At 48.9% G+C, this 20,806-nt stretch overlaps 2 protein-coding genes across 5 annotated transcripts in view; one reads left to right on the top strand and one right to left on the bottom strand.

Moving 5' to 3' along the window:
* Positions 1 to 13,855, bottom strand: part of GART (phosphoribosylglycinamide formyltransferase, phosphoribosylglycinamide synthetase, phosphoribosylaminoimidazole synthetase) — a 34,590-nt gene extending 20,735 nt beyond the window's left edge. The window contains 5 exon segments of the mRNA XM_030956899.1: positions 3 to 177; positions 738 to 833; positions 5,407 to 5,555; positions 9,671 to 9,741; positions 13,681 to 13,855. Of these exon segments, the coding sequence (XP_030812759.1) occupies positions 3 to 177; positions 738 to 833; positions 5,407 to 5,551 (416 nt within the window). The 5' untranslated portion in view covers positions 5,552 to 5,555; positions 9,671 to 9,741; positions 13,681 to 13,855.
* Positions 13,856 to 15,356: 1,501 nt separating this feature from the next.
* SON (SON DNA binding protein) overlaps positions 15,357 to 20,806 on the top strand; it is a 37,676-nt gene continuing 32,226 nt past the window's right edge. For 3 of the 4 annotated variants that reach the window (XR_004060678.1, XM_030947163.1, XM_030946986.1), the window contains exons 1-2: positions 16,291 to 16,416; positions 17,045 to 17,208. Coding sequence is in view for 3 of the 4 variants with exons in the window: in XM_030947163.1 (XP_030803023.1) it covers positions 16,328 to 16,416; positions 17,045 to 17,208 (253 nt within the window). In the remaining variant the exon portion in view is untranslated. Of the gene's footprint in view, positions 15,726 to 16,290; positions 16,417 to 17,044; positions 17,209 to 20,806 lie in introns of those variants that run through there. The other variant, XM_030947075.1, reaches the window with a different exon arrangement.

The raw sequence follows: 20,806 nt of genomic DNA, 5'->3' as shown, positions 1-20,806 counted from the left end.
ACCTGTTGATGAAGGCACATGCTGCTTTGGGATCAGTGAAGGATTTCCATCTGGCAGTGGGGATCTCATGGCGATCCAGAAAGGCTTTGGTAAAGCTCTTACTGGACTCCAGCTGAGCTGCCTTTGCTGTGGGGCCAAAGCACTTGATCCCAGCTGCTGTCAAGTCATCCACAATTCCTAAACACAAAACATGACATAAATCTCCAGATGATTTATGGGGGTCAGGCCAGCCAAGCTGCACTGATTCCTTGGAGCAGGAATGCCAGGAATAGAAGTCATCAGTGTCTGCAGTGCCTGCTTTACTCACTGGAACCAGGAGCAGCAACCCTGCACCACTGCAGGCCCTCAGGATGTGCTGCCTTTGGGAAGGGATGACAATCCCCCCTTGGTTTATGACACCTTTGAGCTAAAAGTCAACATTAAGTCTTTGGTGAAGATGCCAAAAGGTTTAAGCAGAAAAACTACCAGCATGTTTATAATTAGATTTTTTTAAACAAGACTCAAACTGTAATTATTTCAAACCATGAAAACTCCATAGAAAAACCAAAACTGGCCTTCTTGCTCACACACTGCCCTTCAGAAATTCCTTTTCACCTCGGCACAACTCTGGATTTCAGGGAAACTGCTCCAGAGGATCTGTTTCCATTCAGACACTGCTGAGTGATGCACAGATGAGGACTAAAATTTACTTTTCTTCTAAATGCTGAAGGCTGTGATTTCCAGCTTGTGTCTCTTACCAGCAGCAAGAGGAACCTCAGGACCAACCACCACGAGCCTGACGTCCTGGTCCCTGCAGAACTGGGCAACAGCAGCGTGGTCACTGACTGGAACAGCTGTTGGAGACACAAAACAGGGGAAGATCCCATCCACAGGTGCTCCTCAGCGCTGAGGTACCACAGAGCACTCCCCAGCCTCCTCTCCTGGGCTGCCAGGTCACTGGGACCCTGGAGTAGTGAGGCTCACACTGACAGAGACTCACCCAAAACACAGCCCCAAACCCCAGGCAAAGGCTCTGGCTGGACATCCACTGTCAGAGTAATAAATCACAGAATCCCAGAATGTCCTGAGCTGAAGGGACCCCCAGGGTGTTGAGGATGAAACAAATGGCTGATGGTAGAATTCCAACTCATGTTTTTTCTTTTTTTTTGTTTCTTTCTGTAGTGCTACCTAAAAACTGCACTAAACTGAGCCCTCTGGAAGCAAGGGGAATCAGAACTTTTTACATGATGCTAAACTTAATTAAGAAGGACACTGTGCTGTCATTATGGCTGAGGATATGTGGGCTTGGGCTGTTACAACCATTATCTTTCCAAAACCAAACATTCAGTGTGATGACACTTGGAATGGCCCAAACTGTGCAAACAAAAGCAACGTCCTGCACCAAAGACAATAATGTCAATCCCATGATCCAAAAGTTACGCAAAAGGCCCTGCAATTGCACTGCTTTTATCACGAATAAACAAAGCCAAGGTCTGCAGGGATGGGAGAAAAGAGAGGAGCCCACTGGGGATTGGCTGCTTGTGCAGGGAGGAGACTGCACCCACCAGGGCACGGGGCTGGCAAAGGGAGCACAGGATCCCAGGATCACCAGGGCTGGAAGAGCCCTCCAGGACCAGCCAGTGCCACCAGCAGCACCCCAAACTCGTCCCCAAGGCCACATCCACACACCTCTAGGACACTTCCAAGGCCTGACCACTCTGCCAGGGAAAAATTATTTCCAATCTCCAATCTGACCTCTCCTGGTATAATTTAGGGCCATTTTCTCTTGTCCTTTCCCCTGGGACATGGCAATACACTGGGAGCTGATGGTCTCCTCCAGTTTCTGGGGAGTGATGAGAGAGGAAGGGGATGACAGGATTTTGGTCAGTCCCACTGTGCTCCCCCTAGCCTGGATGAATAAATTCATAGAATCATTGAACTCCAGGCTTGTTTGGGCTGGGAAGGACCTTAAATCCCACCCAGGGCCACCCCTGCCATGGCAGGGACACCTCCCACTGTGCCCAGTGTCCAGCCTGGCCTTGGGCACTGCCAGGGATCCAGGGGCAGTCCCAGCTGCTCTGGGCACCCTTTGCCAGGGCCTGCCCACCCTGCCAGGGAACAATTCCATCCCATAAAATTTCCTGATTCCACAACAGAATCTACATTTTGTTATAGATTTACCCTATTCAGGTGGGGTGGGGAAATACCCAGATAGAACAGAAATAAAAATCACCTCCTTGGCACCTCTTTCACAGCCCAAGTATTTTGTTCCTTGACTTCCATGTGCAGCTGATGCCAGCTGACTTCTGGTTCACCCAAAAGCACAACACACCTGTGCCAGGGCCTGCCCTCCACAGGGGGCAGTTCCTAATTCCCAATATCCCATCCATCCCTGCCCTCTGGCAGGGGGAAGCCATTCCCCCTTGTCCCTCTCCAAGCAGGAAAGGAGAGAGCCTGGAATTCACCCCAGATTTCTTGCTGCAGGTCTGATCTCAGGGTATGAGCAGTGAGTGTGGCACAAGATTTACACGATGGAGAAATGTCCTAACAACAAACAGGAAGGAACAAATTGTGTTGCTTATCCATGATTTTAACTTTCCTCCCAAATATCCTTTTTCTTGGGTTGTTGGCTGAAAGGGGACATTTCTGTAGCTGTGTTTGACTGCTTAAAACAACAGCTGAACATTCCTTTGGAACCAAACAGGAGGACCCTGGCCCAAGGATTTCAAGGGTGGAGCTTAAATTTTAGCGCACAAGTTACACTGAGAGGTACAATGTGACAGAAGGAGGTGGCAGGATGGTGAAGTCCATTCACAGACACATCTGATCATTTAACAAGCCATTGTCAGTGCTTCTGCACCAAAACTGCCCTAAAATAATCCACCTAAATTAAATACAAACCTGTATTTAGGCACCCAACCTAAATCCCACTTTATTGCTGGAAACAATTACCAGCTCAGATCAACCACAAAAAAATTCTTACTTGAATACAAAGTTTGAAAGATTTAAGGTTATTTATAATTTTCAGCTCATTTTTTGGGTTTCAGTAATCCCAGAGACCCAGAGCTGCAATCCTAATTAAAGGCAATTCCATGACCCACGAAGGAAGGATGAACTTTCAGAGCCAAATCTTGATTGTACCAAAAAAAAACCCAAAAACCAGGGAAGGAATTTCCCAGCTATTCCCAGATATCCCAGGTATTGTTGCCCACACAACATCACAGGGCTCATGTGCTTCTGTCAGGCTGTTCCAAATTTTCCACCCCAAGTTAAATCAATCCCCAGTGACAGCACTGGAATTCCTAAACAGGTGAGACAAATTCTTTCCTTAAAAACCAACACAAGTCAAACTCTTCATAAATTCTAGGCTCTTCCTGGGGTGGTGAAGATTTCTCTCCCAAAGCACAGGTGAGCCCATGTGCAGAACAAAACCATTTATTCCACATGGAAATTTCATAGACCTGGCTCGAGATCAAGCATTTCCCACTACTGGTGCAATGTTCTTTATGGGATGAAGGAGAGAAAAAACCCAGGGGGAGTTTAAAAAGGCACAGCTTGAAAAAAAATGCTGGAATTCCCATTCCTGCAGCCTGGCACTGACCCCATTTAGCACAAAGGTAAAGGGGATTTTTTGACTTTCTGATCTTGTCAAGCTCTTCCTTCCAAGCCTCTCCTCAGAGGCCAAACAGAGCAAAAAACTGGAGTGAGGAGCTCACTCATGATGCTGTGACTGGACAAGGAAATTCAGGACAAAGTTGTTTCAAAGGCCTGTAATTAAGCATTCCAAGGGAATTCTATTCAATAATCACCTGCTGTACAGGGACCTGGCAGCACTCACATTTCCACGAGACAACAACACACAAAGCTACTCCCACAGCAACACAAGTGCACCAAATGGATGTGTCTGATCCACATTCACATGCACCATGTGTTACCTTGAACTCCACATCTTACCACATCTTCTGAAGGGAAAACTGAAGTTTTAGGCAGGTTAAAGCCCCCAAATCAGGACCTGTTGTGTAAAGGACACAGGAATCTCTGTGGTCTGGACCGGTTCCCTAGGTGCCAGCACCTCAGAGCAGGCTTTATTGAAATGCAGCTCCACATTTTGGATGCTCAATTTGCAACATCTGAAGCTTGATTTCTCAAAATTACTAACTAGGAAATGTCTCAATTACAGCCAGTCAGAGCTCCAGCCAAGCAGGCAGTACACAGAGAAATATTTGAAGATAACCTTGATTTCTTAAGGTCACTAAGACAAAGGAGTGAATTATGCTCACAGTGACAGAGCGTTCTTGTCACAGGCTGTGGGGATCATGGGGCTTCAACACACTTCTGAGTGCACAAGAGGGAATTTAGGTGGAACCACAGCAACTATCCTGAGCTGGATTCCCAGAGGAACAGCTCTGGCTGAATCCTCCAAACCCAAACCTAAAGAATGAGATTTCACAGCTGAGATCTTATAAAATAATTTACACAACTTACACAAGGCTTTGTTCAGATACTTTTTGTCTTCTTAACTGCATCTAAAATCTCTTTCACATGCCCAAAACCTTAAAAAATTATAATCCATCACCATCCATCATCAGCTTGTTTATGGGTTATGTTGATTTATAGGGTGTTGTTTTAAAGATGAGTTGGTTAAGGGTAAAAGTTTTTATTATTCATTTCTAAAATTAGTTATTTTTAGGAATAGAGATTTTTTGGGGAGGGTATAGGATTTTTTTTTAATTTTTTACGGGATTGTAGTTATATACATTAACCAGTAAATCTTAAAATTAAAAAAAAAAAGTTTTAATTAGCTTTTTTAGCTTTTTACCTAGCAAAAACTAACAGTAAGGTTAGGACTAAGTCTTTTATCCTTGGGTGTGGTATGGCAGCCATCTTGGCATCTTCAGTGTCATGCTTTTGATAAGCTACAAGAATGTAAAATTTGGTGGGTGATTGGTTGATGATTTATGATGATGGTTTGTATTTTTGTTTGGTTTTTTGGGGGGGGATTATTTTTGGGGTTGGTTCTATGTTTGTTTTGGGGTGGTTATGAAATGATGATGACAGTTGGCCATTGTTTTTGATACTAGGAATCATAGAGGAAGGTTAATTGAAAGTATTGATGATAAGTGATTTGGATAATGTAGGGATGTATGGTTTAATTATTTAATGAAAAAAAAAAGTCAAGATAAAAAAAATGAAGGCATAAAATAGGATTTAAATATTAGTTCAGCAAACCAAATTTAATTAGCAAACCAAAACCACTATACAAAAATTAATATTTCCACTCAGCTTCAAACTAAAACCACCACAATCATCATCATTATTTCATCATCATCATCATCATCATCCTTTCACACTACCAGCTGTGATTTCTGCTCAGCAACATCCTGGTTGAATGATCAAATTTAAAATTGGTAATTTTTTTGGTTTTACCTGAATTGGAGATTTTCCCGTTGTCAGCCGTGCCTGCATTTCCTGGAGCCACAAACACGTGTTTGACGCGGGGGGACTGGGCCAGCTTCCAGGCCAGGGCGTGCTCCCTGCCCCCGCTGCCGATCACCAGCACCCGTTCTGCCATGGCCCTGCAGGACACCAGGACACAGGAAAACAGTGGGAATCAGCTGGGGAACGTGGGGAGGGCGAGAGCTTCAGGGACCATGAAGTGCTGGAGAACTTCATCACATACGCACTAAACTTCATCAGGGATACACACTAAACCCCTAAGGCTGAACTGACCCAGGGCACAGCAGGAAAACCATCCTGGGTCTGACTGGAAACTGCTCCCACTTACGGAAATCTGGGATAGAGGAAAAAACCCTGCTGACTGACCAGGCTGGGATTTGCAGCCTAAAGAATCACAGACTCCCAGAATGGTTTGGGTTGGAAGGGACCTCAAAGCCCACCCAGTGCCACCCCTGCCATGGCAGGGACACCTCCCACTGTGCCACGCTGCTCCAAGCCCGAGTATCCAGCCTGGCCTGGGACAGGGATGGGGAGTCCACAGCCCCTCTGAGCAACAATTCCTTGGAGAATCCAAACCTGCAACCGTCAAAGCCCTTCTGATGCACCCATGGTATGAACACAGAGTGTTTGGAGCTGGATGGGGCCACTCAAGAGCTTTTAGAGGCAAAAACTGAAAAGCTCTGAACACCTCATGGAAAGGAAAGGCTCCAAGCAATGAGACAAGGAAGTAACTTCCAGCTCTGGCTTTCCTTGGAGAGAACAACCACGAGGCCAGCAACAGGTGGAATTAATAAAGGAGCTCACTCACACAAGGTAGAGTGGGGCATCCACTGCACTCTCCCATTCCAGTGAGGTTTGGAAAAACCATTGTGCTGGCCAGTGGGAGCACGGGGGCCCACGTCATCCCCTGGGTGTGCACAGCCAGCTTACGCACGTGGGGCTCACAGCAAAGGGACAGCGTGTTCTCTGAGAGAGCCCTGGAAACCTCTGCTCCCTGAGACCCACTGCCCCGTGTACTCCCACATACTGACTGAAGGAAGAGCTCACTTGCACTGACAAAATCCACCAGAATTCAGAAAACAGGAAAGGAAGGAAGGAAGGATTCCAGGAAGGAAGGATTCCAGGAAGGATTCCAGGAAGGAAGGACATAATTTATAAACTAATTATGTATGTCCTTATTTTGAGCTAAAATCATAGTTTGGTTTGGGTTGAGAGGGACCTTAAATCCCATCCCATTTCAACCTGCCTACCTTGGACAGGGACACCTCCCACTGTCCCAGGCTGCTCCCAGCCCCAGTGTCCAACCTGGCTCTGGGCACTGCCAGGGATCCAGGGTGGGCACCCTGTGCCAGGGCCTGCCCACCCTGCCAGGGAACAATTCCTCATTGCCAAGATCCCATCCAGCCCTGCCCTCTGGCACTGGCAGCCATTCCCTGGGTGCTGTCCCTGCAGGCCTTGTCCCCAGTCCCTCTGCAGCTCTCCTGGATCCCTTCAGGCCCTGCCAGGGGCTCTGAGCTCTCCCTGCAGCTTCTCCTCTCCAGGTGAGCACCCCCAGCTCTCCCAGCCTGGCTGTAGGGATCAGCTCCCATTCTCCCACTGCTGAGGGAGGAACTGAGCCCAGAGGAGGGTTCAGGACAAAAGGAGCCACGAGTGCCCCTGATGTAATCCCAGCACACAAAACACACAACCAGGGTCACCCTCTTCACACCGCCGGTCACTGACCCACACGTGGGCAGGGCACAGGTGAGCTCAGAGCCCCCTGTGCAGGAGGGCAAGAGGGGATGACAACAATACAAAATATATCTTAGAAAAGGGGGAAAAACAACACAAAATACATCTTAGAAAAGGGGGGAAAAAACCCAAAAGAAAATCCAGCAGAAAAATCATCCAAAGCAGATTTTCAGATGAGGCAGGGATGTGCCCTGTCCTCACATCAGCTGCTGCAGCTTGACTTGACTAAAGCTGCCCTGATGAGGGAAAATATCTGCATTAGGCAAAACATCCCACCAGAACAAAATCAAAATAAATGTGGATAGAGGGATAAAATGCAGAAAATTAACACTGAGTTGTTTGCTATCAACTAAACATGCCAGATCTAATATCTAATGGTAGTTCCATGCTGGGGGAGACCAACAGGTTTCTAATCCAGTGCTGGGCCAAATGTAGATATTGGAAAGTTACAGACATGTTTTAATTATAAACCTCCATGATTACTTGCAATAAAAATGCTCAGGTTAGGCTAAAAATTATCAGTTATGGTATAGATGATTGGGAAACCACATGATGACCAACTCTTTTATATTACAACTGAAGCAAGAAGGAAAGGTAAAAGAATGAGGGCTACAACAAAGGGGTGAATTAGATAAATTCAGTAATATAACAGTAAGGTAGAAGAGCATTGATCACACAGCAGGCAGCTGTCTCTGAAGTCAAATAAACACTGCCAATGGTATCCAGAGCCAGTGGCCACTAAATTGTACTTTTTAAGGCAAATTTTATCAATAAGAAGTTGAACTATATACAACATGATTTTCAAAAAAAAATTAAAACTTTTAACTTTTAAAATGTTAAAGAATTGAAATTTAAAAATGTTAACACTTTAAAGCAGGATGATTTTAAACTACTCACTGTATGCTGTGTGTAGCAGGCTGAGGAGAGCAGGACTCGGGAGCTCAGAGGCACAAAGAGAGCAAAGATTGGCAGCCCCTGGTTAAAATGTCCCTGTCCCAACACTCCCGCCCCACTGATGACCCTGCAGCCAGCCAATGGAAGGAACTCCAGCCCTTCCAGCTGGAAACAGGGGACAGAAGCTTCCCTACAAGTGCTCTAGGAGTGAGAGGCAAAAGCTTTGCAGGACAGGAGCAGCTCATCCTGTTGTTTCTAAATTCTGTCCCATCCCAGGTATTCTTTTTTATAGTTAAAAACTCTTCATTACCCAGCTTGTGAACATTCTCTTTATATCTAAAAATCAGGATCTGCACTTTTGCAATAAATAAAAATTAGTCTATGTAATCAGCAGCATAATAAATAAGGGGTATGATGGAAATGATCATGGAATGTTTGGTTTGGGAGAGACCTTTAAATCTCATCCCATCCCACCCTTGCCATGGCAGGGACACCTCCCACTGTCCCCAGTGTCCAGCCTGGCCTTGGGCACTGCCAGGGATCCAGGGGCAGCCCCAGCTGCTCTGGGCACCCTGTGCCAGGGCCTGCCCACCCTGCCAGGGAACAATTCCTCATTGCCAAGATCCCATCCAGCCCTGCCCTGCTTCATCTCAAGGTCCTTGTGAAATTCACACTCCACTAAGCCCACACTGCTGATCAGCACAGACTGATGACCCAGTGACACTGTGGCCACCTCAAGGGACTCACCATGATGGCAACTCACTCCGAGAGTCACCTCCTTCTCCTCCCTGAAGTAACACATTCTGGCACTACTGTCAGATGAAAGAATTCATCACATACAGGACAAAGCTTTCTGTGGGAGCAGTAACAGAACAAGCCATGTCTGCTATTGTTAAATAATATTTGATCATTTTATATCAAAATATGAGTGAAGATTAGGTTTCACACGTTTGTTTTGAAGCTCAGTGTTATTTGTGCATCCCACTATGGTATCCTAGCAACTTTTATTTAGGAATGTGGCTTGAGAAGAAGCTGTGGTGGCAGTGCCAGTTTAGGAGGCTCAGATGTAGCCATGGCAGCCTCTGTTTTATTTTACACTGACACTCAAAGATGTCATGGAGGCCCCTCTGCTGCCCAACAGGACCTCACTTTAAAAATGAAGATCCCAAGAGGCAACATTCCTTTTTATTTTTGTCACTAATCCAGCAGTCAAAAATTTGTTCTCTAAAGAGCTAAAGTCATTCACAAGGTAGATATTTACTCTGTGAGGATTATCACACCCCCAGGATTTTTGGAAGCAACGTGTGAAATCCTTAACGATTCCAAACCATGGGATGTCATTACCTTCTGCACCCATTGCCTGCTTTGGTAAAGAAGGAGGAGATGTTTGTTTAAAAGATGCTTTAAAGTGAAGATAAGGGGCATTTCAGAAGAGGGTCTGTTGTTAGATCCTTATATGAAGTGAGAGCAGGAAAGATGAAATGAGTTAATCAGTCCGTGTGGCCAGGAGGAGAGGAGGCAAGGACAGAGCGGAGCCAAGGAGATCCCCAGAGCTTATCCTTGAGGATGCCAGGACAAAGTCAGCAGGCAGGAGCACCAGCTCAGAGACCTTTATCCTCACTGCAGGAAGGCAGCTGGGGCTCACCAACAAACCAGGGAACTCTTCCTCACGAGCAGGGCCTGTGGAGCAGAGAAAATCCAGTGAGGGAGGCAAAGCCCACAGTCCTGAGAGCCCTCCCACCCCGATTCCTGCACAGGGCAGGCTCCAAACACAGGGAGCAGTGACATGAGGCTACTCAGCTGCTGTCCCTTCCTCTGTCCCTTCCCAGGGACAGGAGCCACTGACCCCCTCAAACTTACCCTGTGCACACACCTGGGGGTTACACCCAGCTCCTTGTCTACTTTATGAACAGAACTCTCTAGGAAAACATAAACTCCTTAAGCAATTTATTCTCAGGTGTGAGATACCTAAATGCAAGATACCTAAATATTCAATCTCAGCTGGGTGGAGTATTTTAATAAGGCAGTGCCTTATCAGCTCACCTCAAACTACAGCAGGAAAGGTGCAACTACAATCAGATCTCTGCACTCCAGCACAAACAGCAAAGCTCACTCCTTCACACAGTGTATTTTTTTTTAAATAAGCTCCAGTGCTGTCAGTTTCCTCTGTGCTCCTCTGTATCTTTGTTTCCCAACACCAGAATTCAGGAATACTGATGTAGGCATCCAAGTTTTTTTAGATCAAAGACGTGGTCTTTGCCCAGAGTGTCTTAATTCAGGGCAAGGTTGGACAGGGCTTGGAGCAACCTGGTCTAGTGGAGGGTGTCCCTCAACAGAGCAAGGAGCTGGAACTGGATGAGCTCTGAGGTCCCTTCTAACCACCCTGGGAGGCAAAGAACTCCTACCCTTCTGAGAGCTGAGTCTGAAGAACAGCCCAGCACTTCCCCAAACACTACAGACCCAAGCCCAGTGTCACTGTGAAGGTTCAAATCCACAACTCCCAAACCTGGAGAGAGCTCATCACTTGGCTTTGGACTAAAGGTTCATTCTTCCTCTTGCAGTTAGGCAGGAGAAGAAAAATAATTCTCACAGGAGATAGAAAAAAGCCCAAACTGGGAAGGCTGTGCAGTTCCCACCCCACTGAGGTCTATGTGTTTCTGACCCTAGCAGTCTGAGCTGTTTATGAGTTTCAGGGGTTTTTTTCATAGACTTGTTATGGGATAAAAAATCAAAAGAAGAGATTGGAGAAGAAGCCAAAACTTGCAACTTTCTCCACCCAACTTGAAACTTTTTCCTCCCAACTTCAATTCCCTCCTAGGATCCACCCTGCCATCCTTTACTCAGCCCCCAAACTCACCCACAGCCAGGCTGTGTGGCCCCAAACCCCCATGGGCTGAACCCAGCTCTTGTGCCCTCTGAATGACCCTATGACCCTATGGGTCGAGCCTCTCTGCCCATCCTGAGTGCCCCCAGGGCTGGCAGGCAGGAGGGGAGCTCCGAGCCAGCCTCCCCAGGGGATCTGTGCCAGCTGCTGGCCCCCGTTCAGCGGGGGATGCGCAAGCTGCAGGTTCAGCGACTGCGGGTGCACAGGGCTGAGCTGCCCTTGCCTGGGCCAGCTCCCCATTGGTCCCACCCCAACCTCTCCCCCTGCAGGCTCTCCTTCCCTCTCCTCCTGCCTGTGCCAAGGGAGTGTGGGCACCTGGAGCAGGAGAACAGTGTTGGAGAGCAGACACTGCAATGGTAAACAGTGCAGCAAAGTGAATGTGTCACTATGGATATAAAAAGGAAACACTCCCAGCTGCTGAGGGGTGAAGGATCACCACAGCCAGGACAAGGGAAGCAGCAGCACAAGGCAGCCAGGGAGGGTGAGAGAGCAAACCCAGCTGTGCCCTCGGTCACCCCAATGGATGGAGGGACCAGGACACACTCAAGTTTGCATTCCCACTCCCACCTCCTGCCCCAGCCTGTCCTGGTCCCAGGGACAGAAAACAGGGAACCAGGGGCTGTGGAGGGAAGACATCCACCTCTCTCTGCATTTTTTCCCTGTGTGGCTCAGTTTCCAGAGGGAATTCACCGTGCCAAGTGTGAAGGCAGCTCTGAGGCACAACAAAAAACAGCCATGGCAACCAAACCTGCAAAATGGCCAGAATCCCACAGGGGAACTGCAGGTTTAGGTTGGGGCACAATTAGGCTCATCCTGAAGGAAAAAAACACAGCCTTAGAAAACTTTTCACTTCCTCAGACTTCAACACATGAAGAGCTGCTTAAGTAGCTTGGAGACCTCCAGAATCTGGTGGCAGTTATTATTTTTAGTTAGAGCTTTGGGTTAAATAAGCTTCTTTTAACTCATGTGTTTTATTTAGGATAAATTCCCAGCTCTCACCTGGCCATATAGAATCATGAAAGGTTTGGGTTGGAAGGAAACTTAAAGATCATCTTGTTTCACCTCCTGCCATTCAGTGCAGTGTAGAAAACAAAATAGAAGAAAAAAGTCATTATTATGTGTCTTTCATGGCCCAAGCTGAAGCTCTGCCACACAGGCCCCTTGTGTCCAGGTATGATCCTCCAAACAGCTGGATTTGGCATTTTTCTAGGCAAAACACTCCCTCAAGTTTTGGTGCTAAAAATAAACAGGATCATAAACTTTTACAACCACCCCCATAGTACTAAATTTGACACCTCAAGCAACGTAGGATGCTGGAAGTGCTCAGAGTTTTGCACAATGACAGAGGAGCACAACCTTGAAATGCACTTTCTGTGTTACCCTTTCAGCTATATACCCAAAATAGCGTTATAAGTATTAACTATGCTCATTAATTCCAACAGCTACTGGATAAATTTTAAAAAATGCTTAAAAGGTTGGTAAGCCCCCAACTTTGCAAACAGCAGGGAACAAATTCAAGTGAACCAAAGTCCAAAACCAGAGGCGAAATATTTACTTACTTCAAGTAAATATTTCACCACTTTGGCTGTGAAGGCCAGGCCGTGACGGGATTGCTACGAGGGCTGCAACAGATGAGTACTGCCATGGCCGAGTCTCACAGTTCAAATGTAAATATCATGTATATTTGTTAGGAAAAGTTTTATAGATGTATAGTTATGTTTTACCCCCCTTGCATTGTTATCAGGGGTGGCCTGGGTTCGGGACATTCGAGAGGGTGGCATTGTTACTATGGCAAGAGCTGCCCTCCAAACCAGATTTAAGGAAATGATCTCCACCACTGGACAGGGAAGGAGTCAGTGGGCAGAGCTTTGGGAGGGGCCAAAGGGTTCAAAGCCCATGGCGGGGAAAAATCCTTTGCTCCCAGACCTGTAATATTTTCTCTATTCAGTCTTCTGTTGTATTTTGATAAAGTTTTAATAAACCTTTTAAATTTTTGAAAGTGAGTAGCATTTCTCACCAGGCCAAGCTGTGATGGGGATTCCAAGAGGGCCATGCCATGAGGGCCATGCCAGGAGAGGATTTGCCATGAAGGGGATTTCGTGAGGGCCATGCCCTGAGGATACTGCTGTGGAGGCTATGCTGTGAGCGCCAGGCCATGAGGAGACAGCCATGAGGGGGATGCCATGAGGGCGGTGCCATGAGGGCATCTAACATGAAGGAGATGCCGTGAGGGCCATGCCATGATGGGGGTGCCATGAGGGGGGTGCCGTGATGGCATTTGCCATGAAGGAGATGCCTTGAGGGCCATGCCCTGAGAGTACTGCTGTGGGGACTATGCTGTGAGCACCAAGCCATGAGGGGAGTGCCATGAGGGGGGTGCCCGTGAGGGCATTTGCCAGGAAGGGGATGCCCTGAGGGTACTGCAGTGGAGGCTATGCTGTGAGCGCCGAGCCATGAGGGGACTGCCATGAGGGCCAAGCCATGACCGGGATGCTATGAGGGGGGTGCCATGAGGGCCAAGCCATGAGGGCATTTGCCCTGAAGAGCGGGGATGCCCCGTGCGTGTCCCGCCATTTTGCGGTGCGGGCACGGACGCACACGGCCCCCGGGCCGCCCCCCGCGCCCCCAGCCCGGCGCGGGCAGCGCGGGACCGCCGGCAGCGCCGAGGCAGCGGCAGCCACGCACCCGAGGGAACCGCGGCTCCTGCGCGCTTCCAGCGCGGCTCGGGGACTTACTGCGCTCCAGAGGGCATGCGAGCGTGGAAAGAAATCCTCCGGAACTACAACACCAAGCGAGCACCGCGGGGGGAGGAGGGACGGAAACCTGTGAGCAGTGTCTCGGCGGAGGCATCCGGAGTTTCCTTTAGCACAGAAATCCCTGAAGTCTGGGACTATGAGGCGGATGGGGAAAGGGAGAGAGGCGGCCCAAAGACCTTAGGGATGCCTAGGTTGTTTTTACTTTATCCGTCGCCTCAGGGGCTGAGGGTGGTGATCTGTGAGTGCTGTGCAAAGGCGGGTCTTGTCTCTACATCCCCTGAAATACCACGTCCTTGGTTTGTCCCACATTTGAACTTTTTGCTTTAGGAAGCCAAAAAATATTAGTCTTTGGTTTAGTCTAATTTAGCATTACAGTTGTGCTATGATACTGTTAATAAAAGAAAATTTCATCCACAGTTTTCCTCCCTTCAAGAGTTACAATGTGAAAACATCACTGTTCTTTGTAAAATACCTTAGGAAAAAAGGTTTAATATATTTTGCATATTTAAGCACCAGACCAGACTCCTCCTTTGAAAGGGAAAGTCACATGAATAAATGCTCTAAGTGGTATTGATGATTGTAGCAGAACTACTATTACTAATGTAATACTAATATATTACTAGTGTTACTAATTGAACATTACCAGCAACAATGACTGGTCTTAATAAAACGAAAGTAAAGTATTTAATTAATCTGAAAACCTTCTGTCACTGAAACTGAATAAAAGAGTTTAAATAAAGGGAGTTTATTCAGCAAGCAGAGATGGGGACAGTAAGAACAGTCATTTTCCCGTAGGGCTGTGGATCCTCATGTGTACAAGGAAAGACTTGTAATTATCAGATTAGTTTTGTCTGTAAGGAGTCAGAGGGAAACATGCAGCACACACTAAAGTCCTTCTCTGGCTTTTTTGGGGCACCTTTTTCATGTTTTTGACATGCCTGGTTGAGACAAGGCCATTTGCATTAGCTGAATCTAAATATATCTGAAATTGTTCAGCTGAAACATTTTCAGACTTTAATTTGATATCAAAAATTACATAGTGTTCTACCAGTAAATCTAACATGTATTAATGTGAGCCTGGGATGCACCGGTAAAAGGACTTCTTAACTGTAACTATTTTATATTTCAAATGGAATAAATCAAGTGTGACAAAAACGTAAGCAAATTGATCCAAGTCACTGATTCATTTTTTTCCCCAAAGTCAGTATTAAGGCAGACCAGCAGGACATAGTGAAGAATTATGCTGATTTAAGGGGTCTTGCAAGTGATCATTAAACAATATTGACGGTGAAAATTTTTAGACCCCAGCAGTAATTAAACAATTTTACTTGGGTTTTCATAGAATCCCAGGATGGCTTGGGTTTGAAGGGACCTTAAAAACCATGTAGTAATTACCATGAGCAAGGATGCCACTCACCAGATCAGGTTTGGAGGTATTTTAAATTTATTTCAGGTCAACTAACTCCCCTAAGTTACTACTACAGAAACTACGTGTGGGGAGTCTTCCAGCCGTAGGATCATTCGTTTTTACAGCCTGTTTGAACAGCCATATAATTAAAATTTGATTTGATTAAGGCATCATGGGCAGCACTGAAGGGGTCCCCAGGGTTGCTGTACTCTGGACAAACTCATTTCTGTGCGTTCCATCACCGCCAGAAAAGCTCCGACTTTTCCAGGCGGGCAAAAGGCGCACTTTATTTAACCACCTCCCTTCGGTTTCCCCCCTTTGTTCCTTTAATTTTCGCGGCCCCGCTGCCAGCCCCCGGAGCACATGTGCGTGTCACTGCCGGGCGGAGGGGGAGGGAGGGAGCGCGGGCGGGCGCCTCTCGCATGGAGCCGGGGCTGAGGGCCCCGTGGTGATGCAGCAGCAGCCGCAGCACCGCCCGTGTGCGGGCAGAGCCCCCTGAGAGCCGCCGCCCGCCCGGAGCACACGCGGGGCTCGGCCCCGCTCCATGGGCACCGATGGAATCGCTCCCGATCGCAGCTGCCGGCGCCGCGCCTCAGCCCGCCATGGCCTCGGCCGGGTAAGCAGCGGCCGCCGCGGGGACTCCGGCGGCGCCGGGGAAGGGCGTGCGAGAACGCGGGGGGACGGGACCGGCGGTCGTGGCCGCCGCGGTGCCTTTTCCTGCCCGCCGCGGGGCCGCGGGGGCTCGGACGCGGCGTACGGGGCGCGAGAGGGGCCGCGAACGGCGGCGGCGGGGCGGTGTGTCTGTGCGGGGAAGGGGTCTGCGTGAGGCGGCGGTGTGGGCGCGGAGCACCGGGGACTGGTTTAATGCTTTCACTGGGGGACGGGGACGCTGTCGGGGCGGCTTTGCCGGTGGCGGCGGCGGCAGGCGCGGAGCGCGGGGGGGCGGCGGGAGCGCCACAACATGGCGGCGGCGGCTGAGGGGACACGAGACCTTCCTCCCCCCCCACCGGAACCCGCCGCTGCTCTATGGCCCGTGCGCCGCGCTAGAGCGGCCGTTCGTAGCCGCACGCCGCCTCGGCCAATGGCGGCAGGGCTTACAGCGAACGCAGCCAATCGCAAAGGCGGCGTACAGCGGGGACGTCAGCGCGCGCCCCGGGCCGCGGTGCACTGTGGGATGCTGGAGGCCTCGCGTCGGGGCAGGAAGGAAGGGGGGGTGTCATGGCGACGAATATCGAGCAGATCCTTCGGTCCTTTGTGGTCAGCAAATTCCGGGAGATCCAGGAGGAGCAGCAGCAGCAGCACGGCGGGTAACGGGGCGGTGGGAAGCGGCGGGGAAGGGCGCGGGGCGGAGAGAGACGGGCCGCGGCCTGAGGGTCGTGTCGGCGGCAACATGGCGGGGCCAGGGGGGTCGCGGCCGAGCCGGTGCCCTGAGGGAGACACGGCCCGGGGGCCGAGAGAAGACGGTGGGGGGACGCGCCCACCCTCTCTCTCCTCGGTTTCGGTGCTGTCCTGCCGTCGGGGCAGGCGCCTGTATGATTTGTCTGATTTACGGCTAAATTTGCCGAGTTTATCTCGTAAAAAAAGGAAAACCTTGGTAAGAGCAAGGAAAAACTGGAAGAGAGCGCGTTGCGTGTATTTATTTTGCGGAGCAAACCCCTACAAGGCCGTACGAGCACGGGAGATGTGGCACATTCCAGAATGTGTTTTTTTTTCCTTTGCGTCTCAGCCTCAGCAGTCACAGAGTGTCGGGGCTGAATAAGTGAGAATTTATCCAAAGGCAGAGTTTTCCCTAAGAGCACGCCTTTTTCAGGAGGCTGGAATACTGCTCTGAAGAGCTGGGTATAAGAAATGTTTGTGAACGACAAAAAATGTCCCAAAAAATGCTCAAAATCGCTTGTATTAAATTGATTCTTTTTTTATTCTTTTTTTGCTTAGTGCAAATGTGGAAGGGCAGCCCAATGGTGACACGATCCCAGCTGAGCAGGCCGGGCCTTCCGAAGCCTCTGGAGCTGCTGGGAGTTGTCAGAGTGATCAGATAGTGCAGAAAATAGAGGAAGTGCTCTCCGGAGCCCTCGGGACAGAGCTGCAGTGCAACCCAGGTAATAAAACTCCCTCTGGCAAATCTGTTCTTGGTGAGAAGGTTGTGACTGTGCCTGAAATGGAATCAGGTTTATAGAGATGAAAATATGCTTCCTGGAGCTGCTCCTCTGGCAAGTTGTGCATTAAATGTGGTTAAATATTTTCTTTACTGTGATTTTACATCCAGAGGTGGCCAGAAAAATAAATGATTTAAAAATTGAGCTGGTTATATGTAAGCATTGGTATGGGGAAAAGTTGGAGTTTTTTCTTTCCAGTACTGAAACAGATGAATATTTTCCATTTGTATGCATATATGTGTCCATAAATTCTGCATTATTTTATATATATCTACTCCAGGGTCACTGAACTGTTCTTAGTACCAAAGCTGATGCTGATAGAAGCAGTTTTGCTTTGGTTTAGTTTTCAGGATTATTTTTAAAGAATATTTATTACAAAACAGATCTGTGATTAACTGTTCAGTCAAAAGATGATTTGCTGTTTTAAAGTGTGGGTACTTACATGGCAGTCTTGCAAAGGGATTTTGATGTGTCAGGCTCAGATCTTGAATAAATTACTTGATTTTTAAGGCTAAAAAGTCACTTCTGAGTGTCCCCTCTTGTGGGACTGGTCCTTGCTGTAAGACTTCTGCCTGTGGAGGGTTGGTGAGGTGATGAAAGCTGTAATTACTGCATTTCTCAATTTTGGGAGTTCAGTCACAGGTGACTGCAGTGTGCTGGGTGAGTACAGTTCCAGAGGCAGCACAGAAGAGTGTTCATTTCAGAGATTCTGCTGGCAGGAGTTTGGGATTGCTCTGGGGTTTTTTGCTCAGTGGTTTGTGTACCTTGAGCAATTTTCAAGTTTTTGGTTTATGCTGTAGGAGCAGCACTTGAGGCTGACATGGGGAGGTTTGGGTAGTTTCTTGGTTGGTTGGTGATTTCTGTTGGTTTTGTTTGGTGATGTGATTTTTATTTTTATTTGTTTATTTTTGTTCTCTTCTTGTGTGGAGGACTGAGGCAAGGTCACATGGTAATAAAGAAGTGAGAGCTGTTAAGTTGGAAGTTAATAAACTTACCTGTGGCAAATGTTCCCACTGTGCATCTCTAAAAAGGACTTGGACAAGAGACAGTATCTGATTATCTGAATCTAATGAATTATCTTTGCAGAAAAGTTCATTTTATAGAATCCCAGAACATCCTGAGCTGAAGGGACCCCCAGGGATCCCCCAGTGCCAGCCCTGCCCTGCTCAGAGCCCCCCAAGCCCAGCCTGGGCATCCCTGGCAGCGCTGGCCAAAGGCTCCTGGAGCTGTGGCAGCCTCGGGGCCGTGCCCATGCCCTGGGCAGCCTGGGCAGTGCCAGCACCCTCTGGGCAAGAACCTTGCCCTGCTGTGCAGCCTGAGCTGGCCTGGCCCAGCCCCAGGCGCTCCCTGGTGCTGTCCCTGTCCCAGAGCAGAGCTCGGAGCTGTCCCTGCGCTGCCCCTCGGGAGGAGCTGCAGCCCCGGGGAGCTCTGAGCTCAGGCTGCTCCAGGCTGGGCTGCCCAAGGCACCTCGGGGGCCCCTCCTGACCCTTCCCCAGCCTTTTCTTGTCCCTCCTGGTTGCCAGGGCTCTGCTGACTCAGCTCCAGCTGGCCAAGGACCAGCACCCCCAGGGCCCTTCCCACAGCTGCTCTCCATCCACACAGCCAGGGTTGCCCAGTCCAGCACTTCCCCTGTTAAACTCCACGTGGTTGGGGATTGCCAATCTCTCTGATTTGTTGAGGTCTTTCTGCAGGGCTTCTCTGCCCTCAGGAGGGTAAACAGCTCCTCCTCGTTTAGTGTCCTCAGCAGACTAATTATCCCTTTGAGTCCTGTGCCCAGGTTGTTAGTGAAGATGTTGAAGGGACCTGGGCTGAGAATGGAGCCCTGCAGAACCCCACTAGTGACTGGTGTCAGCCCCATGTCACCCCAGTCACTGTCACCATTGGTGTCCAACCCCTGGGTGAGTTGCTCACCCACTGAGTAACACAGCTGTCCAGCTGTGGGCTGGACATTTTGTCCCTAAATTTGACTTCACTGTTCTCTCTCAGTGCATTCAAAGCAATGTTGGTGCAAAAACTATTTCGAAGTTGCTTATGCCATAAATATGTACCTGCTGTACTTGTTGTGGAATCCCAAGTCACATTCATTTAACAGTATTGCAGTTACCAAATGCTTTTGCAAGATTTTGGGTACTGGAAAATAGTGAGCTTTGGGATCACAGATTCTGATTGGAGGGTCTGTGTTGCTGCCCTGGCCTGCATAAATAGAGTCATTGAAAGGAACATGCAAGCAGACTCCAGTTTATATCTCATATTTCACAGAAATCCCAGCAAGCTGCCTTTAATGAAGTGACTTTCTCCTGAAAACACGGCACTAGGGCTCCAGAAGGGCAAGAACCTAACAAAGGTTAAATCCAGAGGGAGGTGATGTACAGAATTAAAAGGTGGTGATGGAAATCCCAGACTCCCTCTTTCCCTTCCCCATCAGTGATTTGCTTGTCCCCAAGGCATCTGAATTTGTTACTTTCCTGTTGGAAGCAAACACTCTCAGAGGAACATGCAGCTTTGCAGCTGCAGTCCTGCCTGTCCCAGTAGCTGTTCCCGCCTGCAGTGCCTTAGAGTGGGTTTGGGATTGGGGGCATGGATGCTCTTTTCCCAAATTTGTTAGACCCCAGTGAGTAACTTGGTCAGTAAATACCCAGGGAATTTCTAACACAGCAGCAGCACTGCACTCACTCAGGGGTTAAAGCACAGCAGGGGACAGTGGCTGGTCAGGTCTCATAGCATAAATCCCCACTTTGGTAATTTGTTTGGAAAATGGGAATTCTTGTTTATCTTCCATGTGCAGCATTGGGGGTTTGAAAGCACATCTCCAGCCTGCTGTTAGGATGTGCTGCCCCACTGAGTGTGGGTGGTGGGACATGCACCCACTGTGTCCTGCTCAGGTGATTTCCCAGCTGCATAGCCGCCCCAGCCCTGGGCCCAGCCCAGGGAGGAGCTGGAGCTGCTGCAGAGAGCCCAGAGGAGGCTCCAGGATGAGCAGAGGGATGGAGCAGCTCTGCTGGCAGGAAAGGCTGGCACAGCTGGCATTGTTCACCTGCACAGGAGAAGCTTTGGCCTGAGCTCAGGGTGGCCTTGCAGGGCCTGCAGGAGCCCCAGGAAAGCTGGAGAGAGACAATTTCCAGGGGATGCAGGGACAGCACACAGGGGAGTCATAAAATGGTTTGGGTTGGAAGAGGACCTTGTAGATTATCTTGCTCCAAACCCCCTGACATGAGCAGGGACACCTTCCACTATCCTGGGTTATTCCAAACCTTGTCAAGCCTGGCCTTGAACACCTCCAGGGATGGGATAGGTTCTCTGGGCAGCCTGTGTCAGGGCCTCACCTCCCTCACAGGGGAGAATTTTTTCTTAAGATCTAATCTAACCCTACTTTCCCTCATTTTGAATGCGCTGTCCCTTGTTCTGTCACTCCAGGCTCTTGTGAGTAGTCTTCCACCACCTTTACTATACTTCCAGGTACTGGAGGGTCATGGTTAGGTCACCTGAAGTCTCTCCAGGTGAACAATGCCAGCTGTGCCAGCCTTTCCTGCCAGCAGAGCTG

The sequence above is a fragment of the Camarhynchus parvulus genome, chromosome 1 (genome assembly GCF_901933205.1).
Source record: "Camarhynchus parvulus chromosome 1, STF_HiC, whole genome shotgun sequence".
NCBI lineage: Eukaryota > Metazoa > Chordata > Aves > Passeriformes > Thraupidae > Camarhynchus > Camarhynchus parvulus.
Note: the sequence above shows the minus strand (reverse complement) of the source record. Positions and strands in the feature narration are given on the sequence as shown.